The sequence below is a fragment of the Oncorhynchus kisutch genome, linkage group LG2, assembly GCF_002021735.2.
Source record: "Oncorhynchus kisutch isolate 150728-3 linkage group LG2, Okis_V2, whole genome shotgun sequence".
Lineage (NCBI taxonomy): Eukaryota > Metazoa > Chordata > Actinopteri > Salmoniformes > Salmonidae > Oncorhynchus > Oncorhynchus kisutch.
The window spans coordinates 8,583,006-8,601,936 of NC_034175.2; the positions used below are offsets into that span (position 1 = coordinate 8,583,006).

At 42.8% G+C, this 18,931-nt stretch overlaps 1 protein-coding gene across 1 annotated transcript in view; it reads left to right on the forward strand.

Moving 5' to 3' along the window:
* LOC109900856 (intermediate conductance calcium-activated potassium channel protein 4) overlaps positions 1-18,931 on the forward strand; it is a 48,601-nt gene that overhangs the window by 18,234 nt on the left and 11,436 nt on the right. The window contains exons 3-6 of the mRNA XM_020496719.2: positions 1,489-1,952; positions 3,542-3,677; positions 10,778-10,888; positions 13,955-14,076. Coding sequence (XP_020352308.1) covers positions 1,489-1,952; positions 3,542-3,677; positions 10,778-10,888; positions 13,955-14,076 — 833 coding nt within the window. The remainder of the gene's footprint in view (positions 1-1,488; positions 1,953-3,541; positions 3,678-10,777; positions 10,889-13,954; positions 14,077-18,931) is intronic.

Sequence of the window (18,931 nt, forward strand, 5' to 3'; positions counted from 1 at the left end):
TCCATTGTTGTCCTTTCCACCACGATAGCTCGATCTGGCTCGAAGGATGTAAAAACTGGTTAGGGTTGGTTGGCCAAGGACTGTATTTTGAGGTTGGCTTGCTCTGCCCTGGAGGTTAGTCTATAAGAACACAGAACACAGAATTTCTATAAATGCAGGTGAAAGGTAAGGAAATGAACTTGCACCAAAAGCCTCAGGTGAGCCAATTTCAAGGCAAGGGTGTGGCAAAATCAAAGGAAAGTTGTGGCAATATCAAGGGAAGGTGTGGCGATAACTAGGGACGGGTGTGTCAATATCAAGGGAAGAGTGTGGCAATATAAAGGGGAAGGGTGTGGCTTAAGTTACCCCTCTGCTGCAGGAACTGGGTGGCTGGGTGATTGGGCAATGGGAAAGTCAGTCAAGGGCAGAAAGACTATGAACTGAGTGTTCTAATATGCTTACGGCAGTTTCAAATATCAAGAGTTACAAAGAAACCTCAAAGCACCAGGAATTGGAGGTTTTGGCGAGCGAGGGATTTGGTTTTCATTGTCTTTAGTGATATAATAAAGTGATATCTTGGACTTGTGTCATGTCAGACTAGGATCAGACAGGATTATATTCATCATCTAAGAGACTTGTGAGTCAGAGGGCTTGTGTCGCTTACAACCCCCACAATCTTGACTTTCACTGGCTCCGTATCTGCTTGGGTGGGTCTTTGTTTGCCTTGGCATCATGTTTCTGTTGTTCTTCCAATTCCCACCTTTAGTTAATCATCATAATTTCATTATCATGCCAGCAGCATACCACCCTGCATACCACTGCTGGCTTGCTTCTGAAGCTAAGCAGGGTTGGTCCTGGTCAGTTCCTGGATGGGAGACCAGATGCTGTTGGAGGGCCAGTAGGAGGCACTCTTTCCTCTGGTCTAAAGAAATATACCAATACCCCAGGGCAGTGATTGGGGACACTGCCCTGTGTAGGGTCCCGTCTTTCAGATGGGAGGTTAAACAGGTGTCCTGACTCTCTGAGGTCATTAAAGATCCCATGACACTTATCGTAAGAGTAGGGGTGTTAACCCCGGTGTCTTGGCTAAATTCCCAATCTGGCCCTCAAACCATCACAGTCAGCTAATAATTCCCAGTTTACAATTGGCTCATTCATCCCCCTCCTCTCTCCTGTAACTATTCCCCAGGTTGTTGCTGCAAATGAGAATGTGTTCTCAGTCAACTTACCTGGTAAAATAACAGATAAATAAAATAAAAAATTCCTTAATGCTTCAAATCAAATGAACAATTCTCCATTGACATTCTTCATTTACTACCTCTCTTGCGCTCTCTCCCCCACTCAATCCCTTTCCCTCTTGCAATCTCTCTCTCTTTCTCTGTCTCTCTCTCTCTTTCACTCTCTTTCCCCCCTCTCTGCCTCTAACTCTCCTCCTCCCTCTGGCTCTTCCGTCGCCCTCATCCCTTTCTCTCTCTCGACCCTGTCCCGACCCCTCTCTTTTTTCTCCAGCTCTTCATCATTGACCACAACCAGGTGGACTGGCGCATCGCCATGACAAGCCGCAGGGTGCTGGGCATCTCCCTGGAGCTGCTGGTCTGTGCCATCCATCCCGTGGGCACCTACTGGGAGGTGGGCATCCCTGCGCCCATCGCCAGGGAGGGGGTAGAGGTCAACTCCTCCAACTCGGCGCCGCTGTGTGTGTCCTCCCGCCACGGGGAGGTGCTGTTGGACACAGAGCTGCTACTGTCGGCACTGATGTTCCTCAGGCTGTACCTGGTCCACAGGACGATCCTACTGCACAGCAAGGTGCTGCTCAGTGCCTCCTATAGGAGTATCGGCTCGCTCAACAACATCAACTTCACATTCCGCTTCGTGCTCAAGGTGCTGATGAACAAGTACCCGGCGCGCACTCTGATGGTGTTCATCTTCTTGTTCTGGCTCATCGCCTCCTGGATGCTCACGCTGTGTGAGAGGTAGGGTAGAGGGGCGTGCACATGCTGGCACACACTCATGCTCACACACACGCATACACACACGACTCACACACGTCTTTCTCTCTCTCTCTCTCTCTCTCTCTCTCTCTCTCTCTCTCTCTCTCTCTCTCTCTCTCTCTCTCTCTCTCTCTCTCTCTCTCTCTCTCACATACACATACACACACACACATCTCATGCATGACTCACACACACTCTCCTGTTTGAGAAACACAGGCACAAACAGACGTCTGTGTGATAGACAGAACAGAAAATGAGGACACACAGTGAGAGATAAAAACAGTTTGCCTAAATCTAAATATAACACATTACTACTGCCAGCACAGAAACACGCACACGTACACACACATCCCTACACAGTTTATTACAAACAGACTGGGGCAATCAATTGCTCACTCTACTTCAAATATTGATGGTCAATTTGAGTTCCCAATTCAGAAAGGATGTCTAATAACAGATTGAATGTAGATCGTTTTCTGTTGAGTTACTCCGACAAATTACTCTTCATTGCGAGCCAACACATACCGTCCTAGGCCTCTGAAGTCGGCTTGTGGCCAATGTGAGGTCATTTGTTTAGGCTGAACCTACAATGGGATGGGATTCTTAGATCTCAGTTACATAGAGAAATCAAACGTGTTAATTAATCAAGCTGCATGTTAAACAAACTGACGTTTTGGTTATACGATCTGATGATTGACAGATTGTAAGACTTCTGAGTAACACCCAACAGGTATAATGCATTATAACTTCCCTGTAGGCAATAGAAGACTTAAGATGAACACTGAATTGGAATGGTCTTGAAATAGATTCTGAGAAAACAACAACTTACTAAAGTCAGCTAATTTTTGAGTCAGTTTCACCATCTGTCCAGACAATTCAACTTCTATTTTCTCTTTCCTGGAATTGAAACAGGACCTTCCCTGACCCCACAGCCACTGCTATATAAACAGATAATCACTGTGAAATCCTTCCTTACAAGCCCTGAACCAACAATGCAGTTTTAAGAAAATAGAGTTAAGAAAAGATCTACTAAATAAACTAAAGTAAAAAAATCTCAAAATTGTTACACAATAAAATAACAATAATAAGGCTGTATACAGGGGGTACTGGTACCGAATCAATATGCGGGGGTACAGGTTAGACAAAGTAATTTGTACATGTAGGTAGGGTTAAAGTGACTATGCCTAGATAATAAACAGCGAGAAGCAGCAGTGTAAAATCAAGGGGGGGGGGGGTTCAATACAAATAGTCTGGGTGGCCATTTGATTAATTGTAAAACAGTCTTATGGCTTGGGGGTAGAAGTTGTTAAGGAGGCTTTTGGACCTAGACTTGGTGCTCTGGTACCGCTTACGGTGCGATAGCAGAGAGAACAGTCTATGACTTGGGTGACTGGAGTTCTTGACAATCAGATTTGACAACTTAATATATCTGCTTTTGTCTTACCCATTGGTCTGATCTTGTTAGTAATGTAATGTCTAGATAATATTGATAAAATCTATGAATATCTTCATGTAAGACATATGTATCTGTGTATGTAGTGAGTGACCCCAGGGTGTGTGGCCCTCTACAGGCAGACACAGGAGGAGACTGGTCGTATGGACACAGCTCTCTGGCTCATTGCCATCACCTTCCTGACCGTGGGATACGGGGACGTGTCCCCCAAAACCAGCTGTGGCAAAGTGGTGTGCCTCTTCACCGGAGTCATGGTAACTATATGGAGTCATGGTAACTATATGGGGAATGGAGAGATAGGGAAAATAACGTTTCTAGCCTGAGTGTCAAAGTATGATAAAGCTTGTATCTTAAAGGTTACAATGGCTTTTTAAAGCAGAACATTACTGTAAAGTAGACAGGTTAAATAACATACAGAGGCTTGCGAAAGTATTCACCCCCCTTGGCATTTTTCCTATTTTGTTGCCTTTACAACCTGGAATTAAAATATATTTTTTGGGGGTTTGTATAATTTGATTTACACAACATGTCTACCACTTTGAAGATGCAAAATATTTTAAATTGTGAAAATAACAAGAAATAAGAATCGTGATACAGTGAATTATAAGTGAAATAATCTGTCTGTAAACAATTGTTGGAATAATTACTTGTGTCATGCACAAAGTAGATGTCCTATCCGACTTGCCTAAACTATAATTCGTTAATAAGAACGTTGTGGAGTGGTTGAAAATCAAGTTTTAATGACTCCAACCTAAGTGTATGTAAACTTCCGACTTCAACTGTATATACTGAGATCGTGTGACACTTAGATTGTACACAGGTGGACTTTATTTAAATAATTATACTTCTGAAGGTAATTGATTGCACCAGATCTTATTTAGGGGCTTCCTAGCAAAGGGGGTGAATATACAGTATATGCACGCACCACTTTTCAGTTAAATTTCAGTTCTTTTTTTTCATTTCATTTCACCAATTTGGACTATTTTGTGTATGTCCATTACATGACATCCAAATAAAAATCTATTTAATTTTGAGGTTGTAATGCAACAAAATAGGAAATACAACAAAGGTGATGAATCATTTTGCAAGGAACTGTACATATACTGTACATGGCTTCATGTCTCTGCAGGTGTACAGATGTATGATCAAAATTTGAGCCAGTTTTCTACAGCAGGGAAATAATCCTGCAACAACAGGAAATGTGAATTACTATATGGATTATAATTAATGGACATTTTTGTAAGGGTTGATACATTTTCCGTAAGGGAAAATCATGTCTGAAATTTCAAGGTGGAAACTTCAGAAGCCTTTTTAAACCTCAGATACACTGCATTGCAGGAAGGTTATTCTGCAACAGGGTGATCAAATGAAGAAGAATAGAGGGAAACTGAAACACTAGTCAGTGCTCTCTAGTTGGTTGTTGTGTAAGTACCCATTACATTGAAGTGGCTGCAGAAAGTGATTTACTTACAGTAGATATGCAGTGGTAGTTGGTGCCACCCAGTCCCGATATTGACTTCGATGCTGGCGGTTAGTTGCTGGGTACATGCAGAGAGAACGCCATGTACAGTACTGTTGCTACTGACTCATTGTTTGCCTGTCGCTAATCCCATCGATCTCTCTTGTCTTGGCTTCTTTCTCTATTATCTTCCATGATGGCATTCTTACAATGTCAGCATGTTTCCCCTGTGTGTTGCCAGTGCATGCTATGATGTCTTAAAGTGCAGTAGCTGTAGTTTTCATATTGAAGCTTTTCTATTCTATTCTGAAAATGTAACACTACTGTACCACTGTAATAGTATTATTATGATTGTTTACCCCACTATCAGCCTGTATTTGACATGTTCAGGGGAGAATGCCTGATGATGTCTTAGTTGTTTATGGGTCAGAGAAGTGATTCTCTGGTACCAGGCACTCTCTCATCACACACACGCACACACACACACACCACACGCACGCACACACACCACACACACGCGCACACACACCACACACACACACACACACACACACGCACACACACACACACACACACACACACACACACACACACACACACACACACACACACACACACACACACACACACACACACACACACACACACACACACACACACACACACACACACACACACACACACACACACACACACACACACACATTGGAGTAGTTGTTATGTAGATGTCTCGGCACTGAGCAGAGGTGGGGAGATGTGAAAGGTTACAGTGGGTTTTATGGGTGAACTCAAAGAGTACAGGCACTGATAATATTGAACTTTATTTTCATAGCACGTTTCTTACAGAATGCAGCCCCAATGTGCTCTACATGATAACATATGACCTTTCTCTTGTCCAACGACGAAAGCAGTGTGGTCATTGACTCATGTATTGTTATGTCTGTGACTCAAACACTTTGGTTACACCCACTGGTAAGAAAGGTACTCGCAGTAGAAAAAAAGCTCATTTGAAACACTGTAAGCATATTTGAAATTTGTGAAAGTGCTGCGACTCTTATGGTCAAGCAGTCTTGGTGCCATGGAAATTACATTAAATAATACACTTCAGGTGTTGTTCTGTCATAGAAAAGAACAAAGGAGTTTCACTATGATATATTGTCATATTCAACTTCCATTGTTTACTCAACAATGGACCCTCACCAGTAAGAATATAGGCCAATATCTCAGTTAAGTAGGTTGATGCTGAGTATAAAGAGTTGATCGGTTTTTACAATGGAAAAATATTTGAGAAGGAGATGGAGAGTAAAGGGAGAGTGAGAGGTGGGAGGTTGGAGGGGGTGGAAGATGGAGCGTAAGAGGGAGCTGGGGAGTGAAAAGGAGAGTAGAGAGAGTGAGGGAGAGTGGAATGCAGAGGGAGAGTGGAATGCAGAGGGAGATGCAGAGGTAGAGGGAGAGTGAGACGGAGAGGGCGAGGGAGACAGAGGGAGAGAGATGCAGAGTGAGAAGTAGAGGGAGATTTAATTTTTACTCATATCCACATGGCAGTCAATGAAACTGAAATACATGGATATCAAATCATAGTTGATTGGATATTACAATACATACACAACAAAACTTTGAAGTTGAAATCACAAGAGAAATTCCAGACAATATGTACATTCAGGAGACTCAAAGTTTTGTTTTGTTAATTTACAGTACCAGTCAAAAGTTTGGACACACCTACTCATTCAAGGGGTAGTCTTTATTTTTGACTAGTTTCTACATTGTAGAATAATAGCGAAGACATCAAAACTATGAAATAACACAAATAGAAGCATGTAACCAAAAAAGTGTTCAAAATAAAATATGTTTTGATTTGTTTGAGATTCTTCAAAGTAGCCACCCTTTGCCATAATGACAGCTTTGCACACTCTTGGCATTCTCTCAACCAGCTTCACCTGGAATGCTTTTATACCAGTCTTGAAGGAGTTCCCACATATGCTGGGCACTTGTTGACTGCTTTTCCTTCACTCTGCAGTCCAACTCATCCCAAACCATCTCAATTAGGTTGAGGTTGGGTGATTGTGGAGGCCAGGTCATCTGATGCAGAACTCCATCACTAACTGTCTTGGTCAAATAGTCCTTAGGCAGCCTGGAGATGTGTTGGGTCATTGTCCTGTTGAAAAACAAATTATAGTTCCACTAAGTGGAAACCAGATGGGATGGCATATCGATGCAGAATGCTGTGGTAGCCATGCTGGTTAAGTGTGCCTTGAATTCTAAATAAATCACAGACAGTGTCACCAGCAAAGCACCCCCACACCATCCCACCTCCTCCTCCAAGCTTCAAGGTGGGAACCACACATGTGGAGATCATCCGTTCACCTTCTCTGCATCTCACAAAGAAACGTCAGTGGGAACCATAAATCGCAAATTTGGACTCATCCGACCAAAGGACAGATTTCAACCTTTCTAATGGCCATTGCTTGTGTTTCTTTGCCCAAGCAAGTCTCTTCTTCTTATTGGTGTCCTTTAGTAGTGGTTTCTTGCAGCAATTCAAATATGAATTTGCCTGATTCACACAGTCTCCTCTGAACAGTTGATGTTGAGATGTGTCTGTTACTTGAACTCTGTGAAGCATTTATCTGGGCAGCAATTTCTGAGGCTGGTAACTCTAATGAACTTATTGTCTGCAGCAGAGGTAACTCTGGGTCTTCCTTTCCTGTGGCGGTCCTCATAGCACTTGATGGTTTTTGCGACTGCACTTGAAGAAACTTATTGAAATGTTCCCCATTGACTGATCTTCATGTCTTAAAGTAATAATGGACTGTCATTCCTCTTTGCTTATTTGAGCTGTTCTGGCCATAATTATTATTATTTTTTACCAAATAGGGCGATCTTCCTTATACCACCCAATAATACAACTGATTGGCTCAAAAAAATTAAGAAGGAAAGAAATTCCACAAATACATTTTTAACAATGCACACCTGTTAATTGAAATGCATTCCAGGTGACGACCTCATGAAGCTGGTTGAGAGAATGCCAAGTGTGTGCAAAGCTGTCATCAAGGCAAAGGGTGGCTACTTTGTAGAATCTCAAATATAACATATATGTTGATTTGTTTCAGACTTTTTTGGTTACTACATGATTTCATGTGTTATTTCAAACTTTTGATTTCTTCACTATTATTCTACAATGTAGAAACTAGTAAAAAATAAAGAAAAACCCTGGAATGAGAAGGTGTGTCCAAACTTTTGACTCGTACTGTACATAGGTATGGAATGGGCGACTTTTATATCTCTCAGTCCTGGCATGTGGAATAGAGAGCAGGTGGATCTGCCTGACACTTGTCCTCGGCAGACAGGTAACTGTTCTGTGAAGGGGGACTTGAACAGGGAAAAAGGAAAGTCAAGGTACAGTTTCTCTCTTCTCTCATAAAGTGAGGGCAGTGATAGTGATGTCAGAGCATTGTTGTTTCCAGGATATGCCGTGCCAGGGATGGTTCTGCAAACACGCTTCTGTATGGGCTCGAGTTGTTCAGAGAGGGTTTGAGTCAAGGAGCTGTGCCAAGATGTTGCAATATACTCTAGGCAGGGTTGAATATAGCCTGTGCAGATGGCTACCAGGTCCATTTGTGGTACGTCGACGTAGGAAGAACAACTTTTTGCTTCCCTTGCGAATCATTGAATCGATTTGTTTGTCCCCCTGCAGATTGTTTTGCACAATGACTCCAAGGACTTTCACACTTCCACAGACTTGCAGGTTTTTCCCATATATCATAAGGGGACATGCAGGGGACAGGTTTCTCATACATGCTACCAACAGGATCTTGCACTTCGAAGGGTTTAGGGCCATGTGACTAGTACAGGGAGAGAGAGAGGGAGGGAGGTATCTGGGTGTTTTCTGCTTGTTGGGCTGTAAGGACTTGGCTCTCTGCCTCACCTCAGCTCTGTCCGTTTCCGATCCGGGCAGATAAGCGACGGAGAGTCACAAGACCGGCAGGGGGGCGCGAGCCAGGCCGAGACACCTCCCTGACACAGTGGAAAATTATCCTTCACTCCTCTTTCTCTCCCTCTCCCCTTGTTTTTATAAGCTTTCCCCTTTTTTAAGGGGAAACTTTCCACCATTTCCATTTTTAGGTAGTTTATAGCCTTTGGCACCACTGGAACAGGAGGGCGTGCCAACCTGTGCCAATGACTTGAGAAAAAAAAGTTTCCTACTCCCAACAGGGCAGCTCTCTAGGACAATGAGTGAAGCAGTACTCACACCTGTAGTGCTCGGCTGTCAATGACCCCTAGGCTCAGCACATCTACCCTGGGCTAGCCTGTCTCTCTGGTAGTGTCCCAGCTGTGTAGGGGAGGTGAGCAGAGTGCTCACCACACATCCTATCAGTGGGGTGTGGATGGATCCATGAAAAGGATGTTGTGCCTCTTAGAATTCCCAGATTACACTGGTGCAGATTCACATGGAATCTTTGGTTCCAGTCATGCCCATATCAGTACCAGTGAGTGGGCTGGTTGATGTTAGGAAGGCAGCAGAGTATTTTGGGAGCTCTTAGGAGGGGACAGGGGACTAGTGCAGGATTTGTGATTTATCCATCCAAATGGCTCTTAGCATTATCTCCGTGTCCAGACTGTAAACCGTGTTTCATTGTGAGCCTTGGCCTGCATGCTAATATGATTGTTCTTTTTTAATCAGACTTTGATCTCTCTCTCTCTCTCTTTTACTCATGCAAACAAGGGAAGGAAAACAGGTAAAAATTGGTGTTCATTTTCAAACCAGTCTAATCTTTAAATGATATGATTACACTGTGTCTCTAAAACCATGTACAGTATTTCCACAGTAATTACACTGGCAGGTACAATGCAATTATGTTGTAGGTAGATACACATTGGTACAACTGTGAGCTTTGTGCAATTACAGTACATATTGATATAAAATTGCACTCAATGGTAAATTAACTATGTTAAACCTCCCCCATAGGTTGGAATTGTAATCTAAGATTACACAGTAAGAATTAGTGTGTTGAGACTATTGTACCACACTGAAATATAGTCACTTTTAGTGCCAAGTCACTCTGATTCTGTAACGGTTTTCTTCTGTGGACGAAGGATCGGACCAAAGCACAGCGTGGTTAGAGTTCCAACATGTTTAATAAAGACCATAAATGTGAACACTACAAAAACCCAAAACAACAAATGTGAAAAACCAAAACAGTCCTATCTGGTGCATAGACACAAAGACAGAAGACAACCACAAAACCCAACACAAAACAGGCTACCTAAATATGGTTCCCAATCAGAGACAATGACTAACACCTGCCTCTGATTGAGAACCATCAGGCCAAACATAGAAATGGGAAAACTAGACACACAACATAGAATGCCCACTCAACTCACGTCCTGACCAACACTAAAACAAAGAAAACACAAAATAACTATGGTCAGAACATGACAGATTCACTCTGTGGGGTTCCTGAGCATTCGTCAGCATTTAGTTGTTCCCTATCCAGCAATAGCACAATGTTGACCTTATGGTTTACTATTCTCAGAGTAAACCATACTACTATATCAGAGGCACAGTGGCATATGATTAACCATTTCACTCTCACATAAACATAAGGTCAATTCAGTGTAACTGGTATTATTAGGCGAAATAGGCATAATAGGCCCACCATATTTGTACAAGTTATAGTAAGTCACAACTATGTCATAACTTCTTGAAAATAAATTGCGATGTCTATCTTGATGTTGGCCAAACAAACCTGAAGCTATAGGGCTGATTTTGAATGTTGACATGATCATTTTGTGAATTCCGACTGACTCCCGCTCTTACCGGTCACAAGGGGACACGAGGAGGATGACAAATGGCGATGGTGGTGACTTTGGTGTGGCTGTCTGTGTGTTTGTCCATAGGGTGTGGCCTGTACCGCCATGCTGGTGGCCGTCATGACCAAGAAGCTGGCGCTGAACAAAGGAGAGAAACACGTGCACTTCTTCATGATGGACATCCAGATCTCCAAACGGGTGAGATGAGGAAAATGACTGCACCAGAGTTTTTCCATATCCCATGTGTCCACCTAGTCAGGAAAACTCTGGGCCCTAGTTCTAACCTTTACAAGGGCTGGGAGTTTTTCCTGGTCAGGTGGTCACATGGTCAGTAAAAATACCTGGCTCTACAATGACAGTAATGAATGAGCATGTTGTGGGTGTCTCTCAGTTCAAGGAGTCATTTATCACCATATTTCCAATAACTGAATGACAAGAAAAACATACTGTGAAGATCCAAACCACTGTCCTGCATTGATAACCGGAAGCAGCCAGCTCCCTTCAAAGGTTCCCTCGGTCTCACAAGAAAAACAAAACCCTTGACACAACAGATGAGGCCTTCTGGGTGGATGCAGCGATATTTTCCACGTCGCACGCGTGTTATGATTTTGGAGTCTTTTTATAATATTATTCTTTCTTTAAATAGACCATTCCAGAGGACAGGATAGTGTGGGAAAAGGACTGGGGGGTGCTTGGGAGGTGGGGCCCGCCAATCTCTTATTAGCCTCCAAAAGGCGTCAAAAGGAGGAAATAATCGTGTCCCTGTCAGGAAAGGGACTGCCAGGATGGGGAGCTCGGACCGACAGGAAACTGGATAAGATGATGTGTGTGTCGTGTGTGTGTACTCACTGCCGTAACTGAGGACACAGTGAGCAAGCGTATGTTGGTGAGGGGTTACTTCATGTTGAAGCCTCGGACAGGATCCATCTGTTTGCTTATCGCCGGGAAGAAGAATCAACAACCTGAAAATAAACGAGCACAACGGAAGATGCTAGCATGATTTCCATATCCATTTCCCAATATCCATCATTCTCTAATATGTAAGTAGTGTATGGCAGGATTCTTTGAAATCCACTGACCTGATTGAGCATTAGCTGAGCGCTAGGTTGGCAGTGTAGGGTGTAGGCTATACCTGGCTGCAGTGTGTTGTCAGTGTGAGGATGTGAGGTTGTAGGTCTGCTGAGGATATAACCACTTCCTCCCTGGCACTGAACACATCCTCTCACTGGGTGCATCCTTATGTCTGTTTGTAGTTGTTTGGTGTGTGTGTGTGTGCGTCCCTGCGGAGTTGTCCGTCATTGCCCTGATTTACGTTGACAGGAAGAATAAGGAAAGACATCTGGGCACGGCCCCTGACGGCCCCTAATAATAACCCCACACAGAGGACAACACAAGACAACGCCTGGCTGTAGTGACATCACCAAGCTCAGATAGCAGGGCAGTTACAGTGTCAGGAAGGAGAGCAGACACTAATAGAATCAAAGAGAAACAAGAGTAATATGTTTCCGTAACCAACATATGGCCCACTGATGCCTATTCGCATCCTCAAATATTTTTCCCTGTATGACGGGTACGTATGCATCCGTTTGTGTTTTTAGCAAACACCGTCGTGTAGCAAACATTAGTGTACAGTCCATCCCGCCTGACCCAGTTCTGCACAAGGCAACATTGTTTTCATCAACGTTAACCATGGACAACCTCTCACTTCATAACAGCAGTTTAATCAGCAAATAAACATGCTCCCATGATGGCACCATTATATACACATGCGCCCAAGATGGCACCATGATATAAACATTCTCCCATGATGGCACCATTATGTACACATACCCCCAAGATGGCACCATGATATAAACATGCTCCCATGATGGCACCATTATATACACATGCCCCCAAGATGGCACCATGATATAAACATGCTCCCAAGATGGCACCATTATATATACATACCCCCAAGATGGCACCATGATATAAACATTCTCCCATGATGGCACCATTATCTACACATACCCCTAAGATGGCACCATGATATAAACATGCTCCCAAGATGGCACCATTATATATACATACCCCCAAGATGGCACCATGATATAAACATGCTCCCAAGATGGCACCATTATATATACATACCCCCAAGATGGCACCATGATATAAACATGCTCCCATGATGGCACCATTATATACACATGCCCCCAAGATGGCACCATGATCTAAACATGCTCCCAAGATGGCACCATTACATACACATACCCCCAAGAAGGCACCATGATATAAACATGCTCCCAAGATGGCACCATTATATACACATACCCCTAAGATGGCACCATGATATAAACATGCTCCCATGATGGCACCATTATATATACATACCCCCAAGATGGCACCATGATATAAACATGCTCCCATGATGGCACCATTATATACACATGCCCCCAAGATGGCACCATGATCTAAACATGCTCCCAAGATGGCACCATTACATACACATACCCCCAAGAAGGCACCATGATATAAACATGCTCCCAAGATGGCACCATTATATACACATACCCCTAAGATGGCACCATGATATAAACATGCTCCCATGATGGCACCATTATATATACATACCCCCAAGATGGCACCATGATATAAACATGCTCCCATGATGGCACCATTACATACACATACCCCCAAGATGGCACCATGATATAAACATGCTCCCAAGATGGCACCATGATATACACATACCCCCAAGATGGCACCATGATATAAACATGCTCCCATGATGGCACCATTATATACACATGCTCCCAAGATGGCACCATTACATACACATACCCCCAAGAAGGCACCATGATATAAACATGCTCCCAAGATGGCACCATTATATACACATACCCCTAAGATGGCACCATTATATACACATGCGCCCAAGATGGCACCATGATCTAAACATGCTCCCAAGATGGCACCATGATATAAACATGCTCCCATGATGGCACCTTGATATAAACATGCTCCCAAGATGGCACCATGATATAAACATGCCCCCAAGATGACACCATGCTATGACATGCTGTCATCCTTCCGGTTAGTGCGGTAATTCTTTATAACTTAATCCTGCTATACGCATGAGTGTTAGTTTAATGCATCACCGTTCCATATACTCTTATCTCCAGCTGTGACAGTCATTCTGTACAAAGGAATGTGTGCACACACGTACACGTTAGGGCTGCAGGTTTTATTGACTGGGTCTAGATGTTGGTGCTCTGTCTGTCCCAGATCCGCCATGCTGCTGCCAACGTGCTGAGGGAGTGTTGGCTGCTGCACCGCACCAACCTGACCAAGGGCAACAGTGGAGAGCACCGCAGACACCAGAGGTGCCTACTGGAGGCCATCAGAGTGTAAGTCCTCATCACAGTCTAACCTTTGTATTTCAGATGGGAGTGGGCCATCAGTTTGTCCACTGCCATGTGCATCTTCAGGTTTCTTGACACATCTCATCTCAACTAGATTTGTTCTGCAGAAACTCTGGAGAACAGAAGAATAGCAATACATTTAGAGACCATTCAGAACACTAAGCCGTCTAAAGTGTGTGTGTTGTGATGCTTTTATGGGTCATTAACTCTTTGTCAACACTAAACGGAGTCTATTTTGTTTGGATGCTACTGTCCAGCAAAACAAGCTTGGCATTCCACCCCTTCGGTAAAAGATTAGGCCACTATGTAAAATCAACTTTAGACATCAATCAAGTGGATACACTCACTGCCAATAGTACAGTTTGATTTTAGAATAGAGTAAAGCATACAGCATAGTCTTACTCTTACAAAAGCTCTCATGACTAAAAGAACTGGACAATGGTCATCTGACAAACAGTGAAATGTTTATTTGACACGGAATTCAGAAGAAGGAACTTCCATCATGTGAAGTCAAATCACAACTAAGAAACACTGGAAAAGTTAACAAAAAACTGCGTGTGTTTTGACGAAAAAACAAATCTGAATGACAGCTCCTTCTCCATAATAGCACTTGGGAACTTTGACGTCCTCTGCCTGCTTCCTCATGTCAACTTTCATTGTTGTTCATCCATGTTGTTTGACAATGTATTCTAGCCTTCCTGCTAATAACAAGTGGAGTGAGGTGTGGGGTTGCCTGACCTCTTTCACAGGAGATCAAGGAAGCTTAGACGTGTGAATATGTGAGTCATTATCAGGCAGCAGGACTTCATAATAGTGTGCGTGTGTGTGCGTGTGTGTGTGTGTGGGAGAGAAAGAGTATGCCTGTTAGGGTGGAGGGGTTACATTTCCTGTTGTACAGTTATCAGACCCACTATAAATACATGGTGGAAAGAAAGCATGAGGAGACTTCCAGCACCTTGGAATGGAGACAGAGCCAAATCAGTTAAGAGACTATTTAGAGACTAATTTTGTTTGTACTTTTCAGGTTTTTATGCATCGGTTCTTTGGCTCTGGCAACCCCACTAGGACATTTTAGTGCACATGAGTGCTTGATGGAAGTTCCCTGCAATATTGGTTTCCGTTTTTCTTATTCTGGGGCAGTTCTGGTTTCATCCAACTTAGAATCTAAATGTAGTTTTTTTTCCAACCCTAAACGTTGAAAACATTGGAGCAACAGACATTTCTCAAATCTACCCATTCTGAGCACAAAGCAGGGCTCCTGGATGTTGAGTTATTGACAGTATCTAAGAGCCAAACACGATAAACTTAAAAGGGTCAACCTGCAGATGCTACATCCAGTCTCCCCAGGGGAAGTTAACTACTGACTTTCAGTGTGCATATAGGGAAGGGCACTCAACTTGTACTGCACTGACTAAGATGGCTGATGATTGGCTAAAATAAATGGATCCTAAGATGATAGTTGGAGCTGTATTATTAGATTTCAGTGCACCCTTTGATGTTATTGATCATCATTCGTATTGAAAAAACGTGTTATGGCTTTACATCACCTGCCATCATACGGTTTGAGAGTTACTAAACAAATAGAACTCAGAGAGTATTCTTCAATGGAAGCTTCTCCAACATCAGATACAGTCAGAAGTTTACAAACACTTAGGTTGGAGTCATTAAAACTGGTTTTTCAAACACTCCACACATTTCTTGTTAACAAACTATAGTTTTGGCAAGTCAGTTAGGACATCTACTTGTGCATGACACAAGTAATTTTTCCAACAATTGTTTTCAGACAGATTATTTCACTTACAGTATAATTCACTGTATCACAATTTCAGTGGGTCAGATGTTTACATACACTAAGTTGACTGTGCCTTTAAACAGCTTGGAAAATTCCAGAAAATTATGTCATGGCTTTAGAAGCTTCTGATAATTGTCATCATTTGAGTCAATTGGAGGTGTACCTGTGGATGTATTTCAAGGCCTGCCTCTTTGCTTGACATCGTGGGAAAATCTAAAGAAATCAGCCAAGACCCTAGAAAAACATATACAGTGCCTTGCGAAAGTATTCGGCCCCCTTGTACTTTGCAACCTTTTGCCACATTTCAGGCTTCAAACATAAAGATATAAAACTGTATTCTTTTGTGAAGAATCAACATCAAGTGGGACACAATCATGAAGTGGAACGACATTTATTGGATATTTCAAACTTTTTTAACAAATCAAAAAAGCCCCCTTAAGTTAATACTTTGTAGCGCCACCTTTTGCTGCGATTACAGCTGTAAGTCGCTTGGGGTATGTCTCTATCAGTTTTGCACATCGAGAGACTGACATTTTTTCCCATTCCTCCTTGCAAAACAGCTCGAGCTCAGTGAGGTTGGATGGAGAGCATTTGTGAACAGCAGTTTTCAGTTCTTTCCACAGATTCTCGATTGGATTCAGGTCTGGACTTTGACTTGGCCATTCTAACACCTGGATATGTTTATTTTTGAACCATTCCATTGTAGATTTTGCTTTATGTTTTGGATCATTGTCTTGTTGGAAGACAAATCTCCGTCCCAGTCTCAGGTCTTTTGCAGACTCCATCAGGTTTTCTTCCAGAATGGTCCTGTATTTGGCTCCATCCATCTTCCCATCAATTTTAACCATCTTCCCTGTCCCTGCTGAAGAAAAGCAGGCCCAAACCATGATGCTGCCACCACCATGTTTGACAGTGGGGATGGTGTGTTCAGGGTGATGAGCTGTGTTGCTTTTATGCCAAACATAACGTTTTGCATTGTTGCCAAAAAGTTCAATTTTGGTTTCATCTGACCAGAGCACCTTCTTCCACATGTTTGGTGTGTCTCCCAGGTGGCTTGTGGCAAACTTTAAATGACACTTTTATGGATATCTTTAAGAAATGGCTTTCTTCTTGACACTCTTCCATAAAGGCCAGATTTGTGCAATATACGACTGATTGTTGTCCTATGGACAGAGTCTCCCACCTCAGCTGTAGATCTCTGCAGTTCATCCAGAGTGATCATGGGCCTCTTGGCTGCATCTCTGATCAGTCTTCTCCTTGTATGAGCTGAAAGTTTAGAGCGACGGCCAGGTCTTGGTAGATTTGCAGTGGTCTGATACTCCTTCCATTTCAATATTATCGCTTGCACAGTGCTCCTTGGGATGTTTAAAGCTTGGGAAATCTTTTTGTATCCAAATCCGGCTTTAAACTTCTTCACAACAGTATCTCGGACCTGCCTGGTGGGTTCCTTGTTCTTCATGATGCTCTCTGCGCTTTTAACGGACCTCTGAGACTATCACAGTGCAGGTGCATTTATACGGAGACTTGATTACACACAGGTGGATTGTATTTATCATCATTAGTCATTTAGGTCAACATTGGATCATTCAGAGATCCTCACTGAACTTCTGGAGAGAGTTTGTTGCACTGAAAGTAAAGGGGCTGAATAATTTTGCACGCCCAATTTATCAGTTTTTGATTTGTTAAAAAATTTGAAATATCCAATAAATGTCGTTCCACTTCATGATTGTGTCCCACTTCTGGTTGATTATTCACAAAAAAATACAGTTTTATATCTTTATGTTTGAAGCCTGAAATGTGGCAAAAGGTCGCAAAGTTCAAGGGGGCCGAATACTTTCGCAAGGCACTGTATAGACCTCCACGTCTGGTTCATCCTTGGGAGCAATTTCCAAATGTCTGAAGGTACCACATTCATCTGTACAAACAATAGTACGCAAGTATAAAAACCATGGGACCATGCAGCCATGATAAAACTGTTTGGCCATAATGACCATGTTTGGAGGAAAAAGGGGGAGGCTTGCAAGCCGAAGAACACCATCTCAACCGCGAAGCACAGGGGTGGCAGCATCATGTTGTGAGGGTGCTTTGCTGCAGGAGGGACTGGTGCACTTCACAAAATAGATGGCATCACAAGGAAGGAAAATGATGTGGATATATTGAAGCAACATCTCAAGACATCAGTCAGGGAGTTAAAGCTTGGTCGCAAATGGGTCTTCCAACTGGACAATGACCCCAAGCATACTTCCAAAGTTGTGGCAAAATTGCTTAAGGACAACAAAGTCAAGGTATTGGAGTGGCCATCACAAAGCCCTGACCTCAATCCTATAGAACATTTTTGGGCAGAACTGAAAAAGCGTGTGCGAGCACGGAGGCCTACAAACCTGACTCAGTTACACCAGCTCTGTCAGGAGGAATAGGCCAAAATTCACCCAATTTATTGTGGGAAGCTTGTGGAAGGCTACCCAAAATGTTTGACCCAAGTTAAACAATTTAAAAGGCAATGCTACCAAATACTAATTGAGTGTATGTAAACTTCTGACCCACTGGGAATGTGATGAAAGAAATAAAAGCTGAAATAAATAATTCTTTCTAGTATTATTCTGACATTTCACATTCTTAAAATAAAGTGGTGATCCTAACTGACCCAAGACAGGGATATTTTACTAGGATTAAATGTCAGGAATTGTGAAAAACTGAGTTTAAATGTATTTGGCTAAGGTGTACAGTCATGGCCAAAAGTTTTGAGAATGACACAAATATTAATTTTCACAAAGTCTGCTGCCTCAGTTTGTATGATGGCAATTTGCATATACTCCAGAATGTTATGAAGAGTGATCAGATGAATTGCAATTAATTGCAAAGTCCCTCTTTGCCATGCAAATGAACTGAATCCCCCCCAAAAACATTTCCACTGCATTTCAGCCCTGCCAGAAAAGGACCAGCTGACATCATGTCAGTGATTCTCTCGTCAACACAGGTGTGAGTGTTGACGAGGACAAGGCTGGAGATCACTCTGTCATTCTGATTGAGTTTGAATAACAGACTGGA